The sequence below is a fragment of the Chenopodium album genome, chromosome 24, assembly GCF_948465745.1.
Source record: "Chenopodium album chromosome 24, dcCheAlbu1.1, whole genome shotgun sequence".
Lineage (NCBI taxonomy): Eukaryota > Viridiplantae > Streptophyta > Magnoliopsida > Caryophyllales > Amaranthaceae > Chenopodium > Chenopodium album.
Genome location: NC_137857.1, coordinates 8,030,839 through 8,047,711, shown reverse-complemented (window position 1 = coordinate 8,047,711; position 16,873 = coordinate 8,030,839). Strand labels below are relative to the sequence as shown.

General features: G+C 32.6%; 3 protein-coding genes across 3 annotated transcripts; 1 reads left to right on the top strand and 2 right to left on the bottom strand.

Annotated features, from left to right (window-relative positions):
* Positions 1 to 5,965: 5,965 nt before the first annotated feature.
* On the bottom strand, positions 5,966 to 6,778 carry LOC145612592 (auxin-binding protein ABP19a-like). The gene has a single exon (XM_081667934.1). It carries the CDS (start codon positions 6,708 to 6,710, stop codon positions 6,084 to 6,086), a length of 627 nt encoding a protein of 208 aa, XP_081524060.1. The 5' UTR covers positions 6,711 to 6,778; the 3' UTR covers positions 5,966 to 6,083.
* A 5,640-nt stretch (positions 6,779 to 12,418) lies between these two features.
* LOC145612479 (MLP-like protein 43) lies at positions 12,419 to 13,858 on the top strand. The gene is made up of 2 exons (XM_081667843.1): positions 12,419 to 12,704; positions 13,346 to 13,858. The coding sequence occupies exons 1-2, from the start codon at positions 12,515 to 12,517 to the stop codon at positions 13,621 to 13,623; spliced, it is 468 nt and encodes a 155-aa protein (XP_081523969.1). The 5' UTR covers positions 12,419 to 12,514; the 3' UTR covers positions 13,624 to 13,858.
* A 925-nt stretch (positions 13,859 to 14,783) lies between these two features.
* Positions 14,784 to 15,410, bottom strand: LOC145612602 (auxin-binding protein ABP19a-like). Its single transcript, XM_081667941.1, has one exon. It carries the CDS (start codon positions 15,408 to 15,410, stop codon positions 14,784 to 14,786), a length of 627 nt encoding a protein of 208 aa, XP_081524067.1.
* Positions 15,411 to 16,873: the final 1,463 nt, after the last annotated feature.

The following is a 16,873-nucleotide window of genomic DNA, read 5'->3' as shown; positions in this document are numbered from 1 at the left end:
GTGGATAATGGATGTAAGTAAGAGATAGGTTTTTGTAATGTAGATGGGATGATTGTATATTCTTTGTGGCAAATGATACCCTTTATATAGAACTTTGCCAAGTTTGCATGCTTACGTGGCACAGTGGCAGCTCTCTTTCCAGAGTATTAAGAATTGTTCAGTCACTTGCTCGAGACGACGTCAATCGTTTACCGACTATGCGTAAATTATATTTTATTGAACTTATTTGTTTAATCAAAATCAATGATTTTTAAGTATGATTTTATTGACTCAAAGGTTGCATTTATTATATTCTATTGAATTTGTTTGTATAACTATTTTTCAGAGAATGTACAGCGTTGTTTTTTAATTAGAGGTTACTTAGAAATTAATACTTCAATGTTTCTTTTTTATTTTTTAAATTTACTTTGGCACTTAGCTGTTAGTAGGTTATTTTTTTTTTTTTGTTTTTTTTTTTTGAGAAAAGTTAGTTAATTAGTTACTTTACTTACTTACCTAAGCATAAATTATATTTGTACATTTTTGGCTTCTAATTTGGCTTTCCAGCTCTTCAAAAATAAATTTATTTTAATTATTTAATAATTGTTATTATTATTATTATTATTGTTATTATTATTATTATATCTCAAAAACAAAAGTCATACAACCTACAATAAATTAGTGGGAAACCGAGATACAATCTGGGCCCCCACTCCTCTAGCTATAGCAAAGCCTACCCTAGTGAAGATATGAGCTGCAGCACGAGCCCCAATGTCTTGCGCCGTCGAGAACCTCTGAATTATTATTATTATTATTATTATTATTATTATTATTATTATTATTATTATTATTATTATTATTATTATTATTATTATTTTTGGTATTTTAGGGATATTCAGCCCTACGATGTTGACTACATGCATAAGAGTATGAGACTAGACTTTTTTTTTTTTTCCCAATTCACATAGTTGTCAACTTGTCATACAATAAATATACCAGATCAAGAATTCAAGAGTATTCCCATTAGAAATTGGCTTATGCTCGATCTACACATAAGAAAGAATATCATGTCAAAAATAGTGTCCGTTGTCTGGTCTTATATTCAAGTTTTTTTTTTTTTTTTTTTTTTTTCTTTCTTTCTTTCTTTCTTTAAATTAGTTTATTTATTCATATATTTTGGTAACATTTTGATCCATTAACATGTGTCCCTCTTGAATTGTATGCCTAATCAGCTGTTTATCAAATCGAGATTCTACTATAATTTAATAGGGGCTTTAAGAAACGAATCGTAACATCTTATGATTTTACGAACATGCAAAAGCAAGACGTCAGACTCAAATTTAATTGAATGTGTTTAAATTATAAGTTAAAAACTTAATTATTGGTATAAAACACTTCATATTTGTTTACTCACTAATTCACTATATATATGGAGCAATTCATTTTTGACACAATACATGTTTAATTTATTATTAACTTTGTTGACATATTGTAAAGTTGCAAGGTTTTTTCTAGTTACGTAAGTGAAATATTTTTATTGTAAATCGAATCATTTGACCATACTATATATGAATTGTATTCTAAGTTAATTGAATCATTTGACCATACTATATATGAATTATATTCTAAGTTAATCTTTATTTTTAGTAACGTTAATTGTTTTTAAATGTAGTAAGAAAATTATCATTATTGGTGGCACTTTGTTTTGACCTTTTTTTAAAAAAAAAAATTTAATTTTTTTTTTAATTTTTTTTATTTTTTACATTTGGTAGTAATACCTAAAACAATGATAGTATTCGTTCATTGACCATGTAATTTTGATGTTTATACATACAATGAAAATCATTGATTGTATTTTTTAACAGTTTTAAACTATAGATTGCAAGTAAATCATTGTACTGTATGACATACAAATTAAATTAAGATCAACCAAAATTAAGAACAAGAACCTTCTCATATACATGTGAGTATGTGCGTATTCTAGGGTAGCCCTCTATATATGCTGTTATATATGCTATGTGATGTATGCACCGATTAAATAACGTTTTGATAACAATTTGATGGAGGAGTAATTAATTCAATTTTATTATTTTTTTCAAGACAATTTTACAAACATTAATTATTACCTTTGTCATGAATGTTCGCAATAATTTAACTAACCTAACACACATGGAAATGGTATTGAGTAATTAGGTTTTGATGATTGTAAAGTAAACTAATGATGATTATATATTAAGTTGTGCATAGAAAGAACAAGTTATGCTTGGAACAGGATACAAGGAACCTGAGCAATGTCAAGTATATATATAAGCAAGGAACTTGAGCAATATAGGATAAGCAATAGAGGAACAAGAACAATGATAAGTGTTATGGTTGATAAGCATGATGATGGCTAAAGAACCATGAAGGTAACTATGTAAATAGGTGTTTGCATAGGTTAGCTTCATGAGGTAAGTACACTATGCATACATGAGTCGTATATGTGTAGGAGTATTTACATAAGCTTTAAGTTTTATTGGTTCTTTCACTTGAAGTTTGTTTATGACAAACAAATTTCACTCTAATGTACTCTTAAGTGTTTATGTGAAGACATGAACTGACTTAGGTGAAGTCAATGGGTTGGAACATAGAAGACTTTAAGAGGAACAAGAGAGAATGAATGAATCTAAAGCAGGTTTTCCACGAAAACCTAACTAAGAAGGAACCTGAAGGTATTCTCTAACAAGATCCAGAAAGAACTTTCGGCAGGTTTTCCCACGAGAGCCGGAGCATGTTCCATAACAGGTTCATGAGGTGTTCCCTAACAGGTAAACACAAGGAGCTTCCTAGCAGAAGCAGACATCAAGCTAAAGAGTGAAGCTTGGACTGCGAAGATGACAACAAGTTCCACTTAGGAACTTGTCTTGTGGTTCCAGAAGTGGAACCTTACCCCTAGATCTAGAATACATCAATACTACAAGATTCCAGAACAAGAGTTTCAAAGAAACAACATGAAAACGGAGAAATCAAAGTATATCGCTTTAGGATTCATGTAAATATGTTGGACATAAAAGTCAGTCTGGAACAAGTCTAAAGAACCAATGTGAACTCATGAAAGTCAATGAAATTAGAGTTACTGACTTGTCAGGAACTTAGAGACTGGTCAAAGTTCCAGAACCTAATAAGAACTTAAGTCTGCACGTCGTGAAAGGTCGATTTTAATGATATATATATTTACCTAATACGTGCATATCTTTTAGAGATTTGGTTTTACAGAATAAATATATTTATTTTCTAATAAATCCCTTTTGTAAAATTAGATAAGTTATTTTTGGAAAGCATTTACAGCAAAAAAAAGTTTTAAATAAAAGCTTATTTTATGGAAAGTATATCTTTCGAAAAAGATAAAGTAGTATATTTGGAAAATATAATATTTAAATAAAATCTGATTTTATGGTAAATATATCTTATTATTATTGAAATAATATATTCTTAAGAAATGATATATTTTAGGAAAACTTATTTTTAGAAAATATCTTATAAACATATCTTTTGAGAAAACTTATCTTTTAGGAAAAGAATAATTTCGGTGTACTATAAATACGCTCATATGTATTCATTCAAAGTTGAGGCTGACGAAGCTTAGTGGTCGCACTTAATGGTTTCATACTACACCACGAAGCTAAGTCAAACCTTCAGGTCAAAGTTCCAGTCAGGTTTGGTTTCAGTTCGTCCAGTCAATTCCAGACAGATCTTGAGTGTCCAACATATTAGTTTTATCTCTTTATTCATTGGTATGTATTTAGAGTTATTCTTTGAGATCTGTAATTGGGAAAAAGGGTTTTGAGTGTTTTATGTATTGGGGTGTGAGAGTTCTTTAGGATTCTCGTTATTATAATTGTATTGTAAGAGTGCAATGTGTGAGCTTCTAGGGTGAAGCCGATTGAGCTTCTAGTGAGAGGCCGAGTGAGAAGTACTCAAGGAGTATGAGTGAATCTTAGTGTAGGACTTAGATTGGGTAGGATAGGGTCCTACCGTGTAACAAGTTCATTCGGAAACTTGTGAGTAAAGGTCTAAGTATAATAGGTTGTAACTTGTGTGTTTGCCCTATTAAAGTGGATTAGTTTGGCTTGAAATCCCTTGGAGGGTCGAGGTTTTACTTCCAGTTGGGCCCTGGATGGTTTCCTCGTAAAATCCACTTTGCATTGTCTAAGTTCCTAACAGGAATCAGTTTAATTATTTCGCGAAAAGTAGACACTAGGAACATACTACAATTCACCCCCCTCTTGTAGTATATCATCCGAAATAACAAATGGACAACTTTGATCTTATAACAAACATTAATATTCATGGTTGTGATTGATTTTGGTGTGGGTTAGTTTCGATGGTGGTGTGGGGTGGTGGTGTGGGTTATTTTCGGTGGTGGTGGGGTGTGGGTGTAGGTTAGTGCCCCTTGTAGGTTATATGTTACGTTGTACAAATTGAAGGTTAAGACTTTGATCAAGTCATAGTCAAACATTAGATAAAGTATGGGGAACTTGTATAATTCTATGGGAAATTTGTCAAAAATAACACCACCTTTGGGCGGTCTTCCAAGAATAGAACGACCTTTGAATTATTCCAAAATAAAATGACCATTCATATACATCTACTCTAAATGGTCGAAAAAAGCTATAACCTGTTTTTCTAGTTATTCAGTGACACGTGTCAAACAATCATTAATTTAATTATTTTTTTGACAATTTTGATTTAATAAAACCCATAAATAATAAAAAATTTAAAAAAATTAAAAACTTAAAATTAAAAAAGTTAAACCCTCTGTTTGCCCCAACCCCTCCTTCATCAGGAACCACCACCCCTCACCAGACCATCCAACCTGAAAGCTCCCTTCCCCGATCCCGATTTCAGCCGCCCACGAACCTCCACATCCACCACGAACTCCACGGATACCAATAAATTCACAACCATCACCTTCGAATCCGCCATGAAATCACGCCCTTCATCCCTATCACCGTGAAACAGCGCGCCGAGCTACCCTTGAAACCTAATCAAACAATAACCTATGCAAAAAGAGATAGCTTGAGTGAAGGAAAAAGGGTGCTAGTATTTGAAATATGGTAGAGATTAGGGACGAAATCGAGGACAGAGATGGGATGGGGAGGACGGAAACGGGGAATGGAAGAAAAGGACGCCGAGAAAGGGGTCGGGGGGAGGCCTAACAATGGCGGGGAAGGGGTGAGACAACATGCAGGGGTACGGGGACTGGGTAGTGGAGGAGGAGTGGTGGTTGGGCCGGTGGGGTTGGGTAGGGGTTTTCTTTTTTCAATTAAGGTTTTATTTCTTTATTTTAAGGGTTTTTTTTCAGATTTAATGTTTTAAAAAAAAATGACCACTGGCAGTTTAACACGTGTCATAGGTAACCTATTAAACAGGTTACTAACAGATCACGTTCTATTTACGGAAGATATGAGTCAAAGGTGGTGTTATTTTGGAATAATCCAAAGGTCGTTCTATATTCTTGGATTACCGCCCAAAGGTGGGGTTTTTTTTGACAAATTTTCCTAATTCTATTAACTAGGGTTGATATGCCTCCCTTATTTTTTGGACTCCTACTCCTAAGAAAACTATATAACCACGCACTCTGCCTGCATATATCATAGATAGAGCTCAACTCCATTTTGAATCCTTGGAGTGCACCTATCGATCTAGCTAAAATTAATATTTACGTTGGATTTTTTTGGCTGAAGGTGTAGTGAATTTTGAAAATGATAAATATAATCCTAGATGAGTGAAAATAATAAGTACGAAGTATATTTTTTTTAAAAAATAGGTCAATTAATAACTAATAAGAATAAGTAAACGACGGTACTTATGAAGAATTAAAAATTGAAGAAGGGAGTGTAACAAAAAGATGAATAAACTTTTATTAATTATGAGATTATAAGAAGTATACAATTTTTAAATTTAATAATATTACAAAACATGTAAGAGAGGGATAAACTGTAAGTAATACAATGGGCATTCATAGACCCTTTATTTTCATATTATTTAGAAATAAATAAGTTGGACAATGAGATAAATTGGTTGCTTAGAATATAAGATTAACTTAAGAAGAAGGATATTAATTAAGATGTGTCGAAAATTCGCTTCATTCGCATTACTTCTTTACCACTCAAGAGTGTAATTTTCTGGGCAATGTCAGTAGGTAAATTTCCAGCAAATAAGGATGTAGGTGTGAGTTGTAATGCTGGGTTTGCACTATTCAAGCTAACAAAGGCAGTAGCCGGAGTTTTGCCAACGTTAATTTGGAAGTGAAGCATGGCTTGTGGAAATACCATCACATCACCAACCTCTAATCTTTTATAGTATGCAGTGTTGTTGGTATCAATAAATCCAGCAATGATTGAACCTTTTACCAAAAGAAGAACTTCTGACGTACGATGAGAGTGTACTGGGATAACTCCTCCTACGGCAAAGTCCAACCTGGCCATTGATATGCCTAAACCATTGAAGGCTGGGAACACATCTGAAAATGCTAAAGTCACATTGTTCCCAAAAACATTGTTGGGAGTTTTTTCACCACGAAAACCCGTGTAAACAAAATCATCAGTTGTGACTTTAGCAGGATCTTTGCAAGAATATCCTTCAGGCCCTCTAGGAAGACTAAGATCTCCGACACAAAAGTCGAGTTCTATAGCATGTGTGAGAGAGGATAGAAGACAAAAGACGAAGAAAAACGAAATATTTTTCATTTTGTTAGAAGCTAGAAAGGATAAATGAATTAATGAAGAGCTAGGTAGGTTTTTGTAATTTAGATGGTTTGATTGTATTTTCTTTGCGGCAATTGACACCCTTTATATAGTATTGGCCAAACATGCAAATGTATGAGACAATTAAACGTTGAACGCGGCTTAAAAAATAATATAAATAACGTCTGCAATAATTTAAAGAGAAATTTGATTATTTGAGAGATAGCCAATTCAATTATTTTTAAGTAGCATTTTATTGACTCATAGTTGCATTTATTAATCCGTTGAATTTAGATTTATCCATAGACTTCTTCGTTTTTCTTCCTTTTTTTTTTCTTTTTTGTTTTTTTTTTTATTTGATTTTATTTCATTTTTTTTAGTCTGAGGTTTATTTTCAGTTGATATTAACCGGATTTAATTAAAAGTACGTGACTAAAAGTCTAGAAAGCCATCTAAGGTTTTCAATACGCGTATATATCCTAAATTGTTTCTTTGTACTCATTAGTTCAAAATTATATGTCAAAATCATGCATAAATCACTATATAGAATGTTAATTAGTTCCTTATCCTTATAAACACAAACAGTTTTTAGGGTAGTATTCTATTTTCTTTTGTTTAATTTTTTAAAAATTTCTTTTTATAGTAGGCCTGAATTTTTTATTTTTTTTTTCTGAAATTTATTTGAGTGATTTCCATAAAAATTGTTGAAATATTCAAAAATTCCCAAATTACATTTCTTTTACAAAAAATTCCTCCAATACCGTCCAACTCAGCATTTAAATTAATGATTTTTTTTTTTTGTTTTTTAAAAAAAAAAACAATTTACTAGTAAACCGCTAATTGAATTAGCGGTTTAGTTGATAGGTGAAATAATCTCCACAATTGTATGCACAAATTCTTATAAAACCGCTAATTGTTTGTTATCGTTTTTTATTTTCAGTGTTCTGTTTTTTTTTTTAAAAAAACAAAAATCAAAAACAAGAAACAACAAAAAGGTTTTTTTTTTACTTTTTTGTTGTCAGTTTTCAAAATTACCATGAGTTCAATAAATTAGACAAATTTTTTATTCATTATATGGCATATCATATGATTTTGAAATACGAAAAACCAAAAAACAGAAAAACATAGTGATGCCAAACGAACCCGAATTAGCGGTTTCATAAAGGATAAAACCGCTAATAGTTAGCGGTTTTGTGTTGATTGATTTTTTTAAAAAAAACTAAAAACACAACAAACTTGCTTATGTGGACGGTATGGAGGGAATATTTTGTAAAAAGGGTGTACTTTGAAAATTTTAATTTAGCTTTTTTAAACATTATCTATGGAAAATACCAAATTGAACCCCCAAGCCAACTATAAGGTTAGAGGCTCAATTCGTACTACTAGGTCAACACTTGATTATTTGTTATAATTGTATAATGACCAATTGATTTAGGTTTGATTTACAGCTTATTTTTGTTCCTAATAATATGCAGATAACTATGTAATACAACATGCTTGAAAGATAATCTCATGCAAGTTTTGATTTTTATTTTTATATTGATCAATAATTAATAACTAGTTAATGTAAATTACTGCCTCCGTTAACTTTTTATAACTTTGAAATATATTATATCACACAAATAATACCCCAAAGTTGTAACTAAAAGTTAACGGATGTAGTATATATATGTATATTGTATGTATAAGCTTTTAAATTGGATGGATCGGAGTTGAGACTTGGGATATTGTTTTAAAGTTGGTGTAACGATTTTCCTTAGCCACTTGTTATTTTCCTTAGCATCAAACTGTTAAATTTCGAAATAATATGAAATGGGCTTGGGCAACCCGAACAAGGAGGAGGAGAGTTTGTGTTAGTTGAGACGATTAATACAAGAGGGGGGGTGAATTGTATTGAGTTCCTAATGACTACTTTTTGCGGATTAATAAACAATGCATATAGGATCTTACTAGAACACACAGATTTTACGAGGAAACCTTCCAGGGCCCAGCTGGAAGTAAAACCTTGACCCTACCTAAGGGATTTCAAACACACAAACTTCACTATAATAGGGCAAACACCAAGTTACAACCTATTAGACACGGACCTTTATTTCACAAGTTCCTCACTGGACTTGCTACTAGATAGGACCCTATCCTACCCAATCTAAGTACCACACTTAGATTCACTCGTACCACCAAAGTACTACACGTACTGCTAAAGTACAAATCACTCGTACCACCTAAGTACAAAACTCACATCTTCACCTAAGCTAGAAGCTTACACAAAACTGTATGTAAAGCAAACAATAATCTCGCCCAAATAACCCAACCAATACAAATGTATGACACCTAGTATGATAGGTAAGCAATGCACAAAATCCGAAACTAATATGACAAGTTAGAAGCTTGGTAAACTTACTCAATTATAGCACAGTGATTTCTCCACCCACAAACTCACAAAAACCTAAAACCATTTTGCTCTCTACTATTTATACAAGTAATACTCGTATAGAAAGTAGGTTTTCTAAAAGATAAATAAGTTAACTTAACTTATCTTTAAACACAGTTTTATGTAAATCAAGTGGAATAAAATCTTTTCCGGAAAATAAAATTAAAAAGATATTTGTTAAAAAGATTTTTCTTTTTAACAAACCGATTTAAAGGAAATAAACTGTTTAGAAAATCTTTTCCTAAAATATATCTTTAATACTTATGACCAAGAAAACTTGTCACGCTTCTAATAAATTTCGTGCAATAACCTAATTAACATATTAACAATAATCTAAAAGATAAAAACCTTAACTAAATATAATTGCTACGCCGCGCTTTTGTTCAGGTAGGTTACTTGGGCTCCAAGCTTATTAAGTTCCACCAAAGAACTTAAGCTTGCTGTCTTCAAGTTCTTGTTAGGGAACTCAGTTCTTGTTAGAGAACTCTTCTTCTAATTTGTTTAACTCCTTCAATAAAGATCTCTTCGTGTCTTCTTAGTTCCAGCTACTTCTTCCATCACCAAGATCAATTTCACCTAAACTAATCAAACACTTGAAAACCTTTATTAGTTGAGTTTGCTTTAGTTTAAGTTCCTCATCATCAAAACCTTTATGCTTCAACAGTTTGGCCCACAAACAAGGCTTTGGAGCTTCCATACTAAAATCAATTGGCAATAGTAGGAGTTACTCCTCTACCTTATAAAGTGGAACCATCTCTCCTCTTTCTCCAATGTGGAATACTCACAAGTGATATACATTGGGTTCCAACACAAACATTTAATTAACACCTAATTTATAATGAAATGCTAGCGTTGCATGCAATTTTAATCCTTCGTTGATTAGCATTTTACTTTGATTTCTTGAAGTTTGCGTATCACAACTAATCCTTGATGTGTCTAAAAAATTCCAATTAATTATTCTTGAGGTACTATATACTTGATATACGTTAACAAATTTCATGTATGCAGTAGTATACCCTATAGATTAGTTGAGGGTATGAACTTTTCATCATATCAATCATCGGCAACTTTAAATCATATCATGAGAATGTATGGTCTGAAAATAACCACATAGTTAGTAATCCTTTATGTCTGTTGTAGGGATACCCCAGCTGATAAAGTAGTGAATTTCCTTATGTAGAAACAAGAACCACTAACCACTGCCTTAAAGCTTCTACTATAGGCGTCGACTACGGTCGACTATCTTTGAGTACAATAGTGAGATTGTGTTTAAGGAGGGTAATTAAGTTGCATACCCTTAATGGCTTAATTGCTTGTGTTGTTCCTGTTGTTTGTTGTAGCTTAGTTTGTTGTTTGTTGCTTGTTGCTTTTGCTATACTTTGATCTTGTTGTTGTTGCTTATTTTCTCTGTCTATCGACCACGAATCCCAACACCTTCTCATCTTTTTTGGAAAACTAAGGGTCTGTTCACATTTACTTAATTTCAATTCAGTTCAGTTCAGCTTAGATTCAATTAGTTTAGTTCAGTTCAGTTCAACTCCTAATTTCCCTCTCACACAAATATTCATTTCAGCTCAGCACATCTTAGTTCAGTTCAGTTCAGCTCCAATCAGTTTAGTTCAGCTCCAATCAGTTCAGCTCATTTCAGTTCAACACAGTTCAGTAAATGTGAATAGGCCCTAAGCCCCATTTGGTAACATTGTGCTTTTCTGTTTTTTGGTTTTTTGTTTAAAGTCATATGATATATATCCTAATATCCTATGATCGTGCAAATATTAATATAATCAAACTTATCGTAAACATGTTGAATTTTGAAAACTGACAACTAAAAAAGTAAAAACCATTTTTTTTATTCCTTATATTTTATTTTTAGTTTTAAAAAAAAAAACTAAAAGTTGAAAGCTAAAAAAGAATACTAAACGAGCCCTAAACATATTTTGTCATTTTTATTATTAAAGTTGAAAATGACATTGATCAGATTTCCATTAAATTGCACTCCATTTGTTTCATGATTTCTTTTTTCTTTTGACAAACATGTGTTCCATGATTGAATTACACTTTTTAATAACACGTTTCAATTTATTATACTGTTGATCGATGATATCTTTAAAATCACGTATCATGAACTTACGCAATAGTAAATAAATTTGTCCCCATTTTATTTTCTCGATATAGTTTGTGTGAAGTACTCCTAAAACAAATTAAACAAGACCCATCTTTATAGTTAAATATTTGTGTGATAATAATGTTCAAGTAGGTTTCAAACTTTAATCAAGAAATTAATTCAACTAGGAATGGTCGGACCAACACGATCCCACCATTGACACATGCAGCACAGCACGAGAGGCGTGCTCATGGGTAATAGGCCATGCATGGACGTATAACATTTTCAAATTATGACACGAGCCTAGCACGGACATGATAGCTCAACTCGCCAGTTGGCAGGGTTCATTCTAAACAAAATTCAACAGAATATAGATATGATAACTAACTAGATTAAAATCCCGTGCAATGCACGGTTGTTAATAAATATTTTTGACAATAGTAGTATAAATACTTTGTATACAGTTATAAAAGATGTGCAAAAATATTTCGTTTATGTATATATAGAATATGATTGTTAAAGTGGAAAGAAAATATCATAATGTATAATTAGTTTACTTAAAGATTTTGCAAAAAAAAAAAAAAAAAAAAAAAAAAAAAAAAAAAAAGCGAAAGTGGCAGGAAATGTTTTTACCAAGTAATGACAAGTGTCATTGGTTATTCGCTTTTAGTACAAGTTAATAGATTAAGGCACAACACGAGTTGGTCCGGTACGAAACGTGGATTGGGTTGTGCATAGGAATGATAATGAGTTGATACACACGTAAATAACTCGCAAACTAGCTTGGTCGAAGCTCATTCATTTGGTAAACAAACGAGCTTGAAGAAAATATCGAAGCTTGATTAAGAAATAAGCTTAGCTCCAATAATTAGGTATTCGACTTAGACAGAATTTAAATAGGATAATTTTCTAACCATGAATATATATTGTGGCCAGTAAAAAATTTGGTTTTCAATTCCAATTCAAGGAGTCATGATAATAAATTTGACAAAAATCAGGAATATCCAAAAAACATAATCTTTGTTTCTTTTCTTTGTTGGGGGCTTTATTGTTTTGTACATAGACAAGATCAATCATTAAAATTTAATGGTCCATATTAAAAGTAATTATATAGTGCTACTTTATGTTATTGATTAACCATCACATAATCCTAATTTCATCCTCAACTTCCCTATAAAAAGATCAACAACGGTAATACTAATTAATATGTGAATATACAAATTTGATAGTATAAATTGCAAATCATAATCAACTTAGAATTCAATTAAAAATATGAGTCTTAAGCGTAAGCTAGAGGGCGAGGTAGAGATAAGAGCAGGTGCAGGAGATGCGTACCACGAAATATATGAGAGTAGACCTCATCATATCTCTCATGCTGCTCCTCATTTCGTAGAAAGTTGTGATGTGGCTGAGGGTGAATTTGGTAAGCCTGGCTCTATCATCCTTTGGAAGTACAGAACAGGTATAAGTACTAAATTCACTACTTTTCGTCGTTATATACTCTTAATTAACTATATTTAGTTATTTACTACGAAATTATCATTAATAAAATTATGCCAAAAGATATAATCCCTCTATATCACAACTAGTTTTTGCCCCGTGCATGAACATAATAATACTAAGACTTATAAATCGTAAAATTAAGTCAATTAAAATAAAGTTAGTTTAAACGGAATGAGTTATGTATAAGATTATTTTTTTTTTTTTTGAAATTTGAATTCATTTAATGTCTATATTTAAAACTTTTTTGTTAGATGTATAACCTAATATAACTTTTATCAAGTGACCATTGTTTAAACTAATCTCAAAAAGTTCCATTGTTTATCATATTGTAGTTGTATTATCCTAATTTAATTCTTTCAGTCATACGGTCGTACTTGTATCATTGCTTTAAACTTTTACTAGATTCTCAATATATGTTTCAACTCCTTATACTCTGTATATAAAGGGAAAAACGATAATTTATTATGTTAAATATGTTAATCGATAAGATTAAGTGACACATTTATGATACACGAAAGTGAGATAGAGAGGCATTAAACCTAATAATGTGGTAACACACTTATGTTCAATGTTCCTCGTTTTGGTTATCACGATATATAGGTGGGAAGCCTCTTGTAGCAAAAATTTTAGTTGAAGAAATTGACAAGGAGAAGAAATTAGTGAAGCATAAATGTATTGAAGGTGATATGCTGGATGATTACAAGACCATTTCCGGAACAGGCCAGGTGATACCTAAGGACAGCGAAACGAGCATAGTAAGGTGGACACTCGAGTACGAAAAACTCCATCCCGGTGCCCCTGAACCAACTGCTTTGCTTGATCACATGCTTAATGCTGCCAAAGACATCGATGATCATCACCATGGAATTAAGAAGTAAACTACAGTTGATTTGTAATACATGCATACATGTCTTAAATAAAGTAGTTTATTTTGTGCTTTGAGGCTTTTATGTCATAAATCACCCGTTATGTAAACGTTCGTGTTTGCTTTGTAGTATGTACCAAGATGTACGCTATAATTGTTGCTTGGAATAATTTGCTTCAATTCATAAATTCATCATGTACCGCAGCCACTACTTGGTGTGTATTTGTGCAATAACATACCTTTTTTTCCCCTTCTTTTTGGTTGCAAGTGAGTCACAATGGCATTACATATACTACAGTGGGGATGATAGATACAATCCTGTGACCTATCGTTCACGGGACCTTAATCTTAACCATCAGGTCAAGACCTCATTGATATCATATAATATATTAGTTATTAATTATTATAGGTCCCTTGTTCTTTATAAGTTATAACCATTGTCCAAAAATATATATATATATATTTACTCGAAGATTTATCCTTAAATATCTAAATTTATTTATATACATGAATAGTAAATAAAGTAGAAAAACGGTTAAACTAAAATGATCAAATCAATTGATAAATTTCACATAGTTTACACGTTACATCCAAAACTCCAATGTTTATTACGAGTAACAACTTCTTTGATAGCTCTATGAATGAATCAAGGTCCTTTTTCATATGGCTATGACTTGTATATATTACGTTGCACCCTCTATCAATTATTAATGCAATTAAAATTTCGTCCAGTGGAGTAGTAGCTTCAGGGGTGTCGCATACGAACGTGATGGCATCTCATTTTGGCTAGAGGCTTCCGGGAGCTCTGATAGAGGCATACGGGTGTGTGTAAAGCCATAATCATTATACAACTTGGGTGGGTGCATAATAAACTTAGGGTGCATCTCTTTGATGTAGTGACTTTATATTTGAAGCTAGAATAAAAAATTGTCATAGGTTGCACTATTATTTTAAGTAACGCAAGAGGCAATTTTATTTATTCATAATCTTAATGTACACCATGAAATTAAATTCTGAAACAAGCAGAAATCAGTTTTAAAATCTTTATTAAAGCAATTAAATTTTTTGGAACATTATTTTTTGTATCAATCAAGCTTGAAATTAAAATACAATAAAAACAAATTTAAGATAATGGTATCATGTAACAAGTGTAAGATGGGATTCATGGGAAGGTTAAGCTGTGCCGAATATTTTCTTCATCCGCATTACTTCCCTACGACTCAAGTGTGTGATTTGCTCGGCTATGTGACCAGGCAAATTTCCAGCAAACAAGGAGAGACTTGTGAGTTGTAGTCCAGGGTTTGCACCATTCAAGCTAACAAATGCCGTAGCCGGAGTTTTACCAACATTGACCTGGAAGTGAAGCATGGCTTGAGGAAAGACCATGACATCACCAACTTTAAGTTTTTTGTAGTATGCAATGTTGTTTGTATCGATAAAACCTGCAATGATTGTACCTTTTGCAACAATAATAACTTCTGAAGTACGGTGGGAATGTATGGGGATTACGCCACCCACAGCAAAGTCTAACCTTGCCATTGAGATTCCTAAACCATTTAAAGCTGGGAATGTATCTGAAAATGCTAAAGTAACATTGTTCCCAAAAACATTTGAGGTGCTTTTTTTACCACGAAAACCAGTGTAAACAAAATCGTCAGCTGTGACAGTAGCAGGGTCTTTGCAAGCGTATCCTTTGGGTCCCCTAGGGATACTTGGATCTCCGACACAGAAGTCAAGTTCTATGGCATGTGAAAGAGAAGCTAAGAAACAAAAGATGGCAAACACCGAAAGATTTTTCATTGTGTAAGCTAGCTAGAAATAGGTGGTGTAGGTGATGGCTTGAAGAATGAGATAATTTAGAATGAGAGAAAATATTAGTATTAGTTGTAGATTGGGTTACTAAGCTTAGTTACAATTGGCACCCTTTTTATAGATTTGGTTATGGAATAATCTTTGAGACAAGTAGACAAGTGTTCCTAGATAAATGAATAGTAAATGATGTTACTTGCGTAAAAACTATATAAAGCAATCCAGCAGTTTGACCAATTAAAAAAATTCAAGTATCATTTTATTGACTCGATATTTGCAGTAATCAAGTCCCCTTGATTTTATCTTCGGGTGAATATGTTACGTTGATTTTGATAAGAGTATGGTTTAGGTCTACATTATTATTTGTTTTTTTAATCTCTTCAAGTGTACTCCGACCTATTTTATTCTAACTTCAATTATAGTTTTTGGTTTTATATTTTTTAAATTAAATGTTTCAACAAAATAGCTAACTAATGGAAAATAATTATTTGTGATAATTGGTACTTTGATAGATTGAATTGAAAACTATAATTACTGCATGGGATGATTATACAGTCAGATAAATTACATTTTTATTATACACCTTCAAACTTTTTAATTTTAAGAAAAATTTGTGTAGAACGGACTCACCAAGTCACCATGAGTCCGTCTACAATAATACCATAACAAGAAGAGGCAAAAAAAAAAGAAAAAAAAAAAAAAAAACAAAGGAAAATTTGTTATTGTTAATCCCAACTTTGGGCCATTTACTTTTATTAATCCCAACTATCGATTATTATTGAATAATCCATACTTTGGGGGCATTTTTTTTTATCAGGTCAAATGACCAGTGACCTGTTTAAAACTTAATTTTTTTAATTTTTTTTCTTAAATGCTATATGTCGCAATTTCATTAGTTAAAATATAAAAAAAATTATAAAAAAACCAAGCCACCTTCATCCTACTGCCTCCCTCCCTAGCACCCACCGGAAACCACCATCTCCTTCCGTAACCCCGTCGACAACCTCATTCTCTTCCCCCAAAACCACTTGCAACCCCAGCCCCCTGTCGCCGAAAACAACCCCCAAGCCACCATTTTCATCCCTTGTCGCCGAAAACAACCCCCAAGCTACCGCAACTCCACTCCCCTTTGCCTAAAAACACCAGATCCCCATGCCCATTCCCTCAAAACCACCTCATCCGTTCGCCTTCTCCAGTGTCCTGGCTCACCTCCACCCTCTTCTCTGGCACCGATCTCCCTCCCCCACTCACGAAGATGATTTCCCTCCCCCACTCACAAAAACCACCAATCTCCCTTTCCAATTCACAAAAAGCATTGATTTTCCTCCCCCAATCACAAAAACCACTAATCTCCCTCCCCCACTCACGAAAACCATCGAAAACCCTAACGACATGGTGGGGAAGGGGTGTTTCGTGAGTGGGGGGAGTTAGGGTGGTGTTGTGCGATGCAAGGG

Bases quoted from the DNA above. Each gene is read 5' to 3' on its own strand.
- LOC145612602 (XM_081667941.1), bottom strand. From the start codon at position 15,410: ATGAAAAATCTTTCGGTGTTTGCCATCTTTTGTTTCTTAGCTTCTCTT.
- LOC145612479 (XM_081667843.1), top strand. From the start codon at position 12,515: ATGAGTCTTAAGCGTAAGCTAGAGGGCGAGGTAGAGATAAGAGCAGGT. The intron at 12,705-13,345 runs GTATAAGTACTA...CACGATATATAG, and splicing joins CCTTTGGAAGTACAGAACAG to GTGGGAAGCCTCTTGTAGCA.
- LOC145612592 (XM_081667934.1), bottom strand. From the start codon at position 6,710: ATGAAAAATATTTCGTTTTTCTTCGTCTTTTGTCTTCTATCCTCTCTC.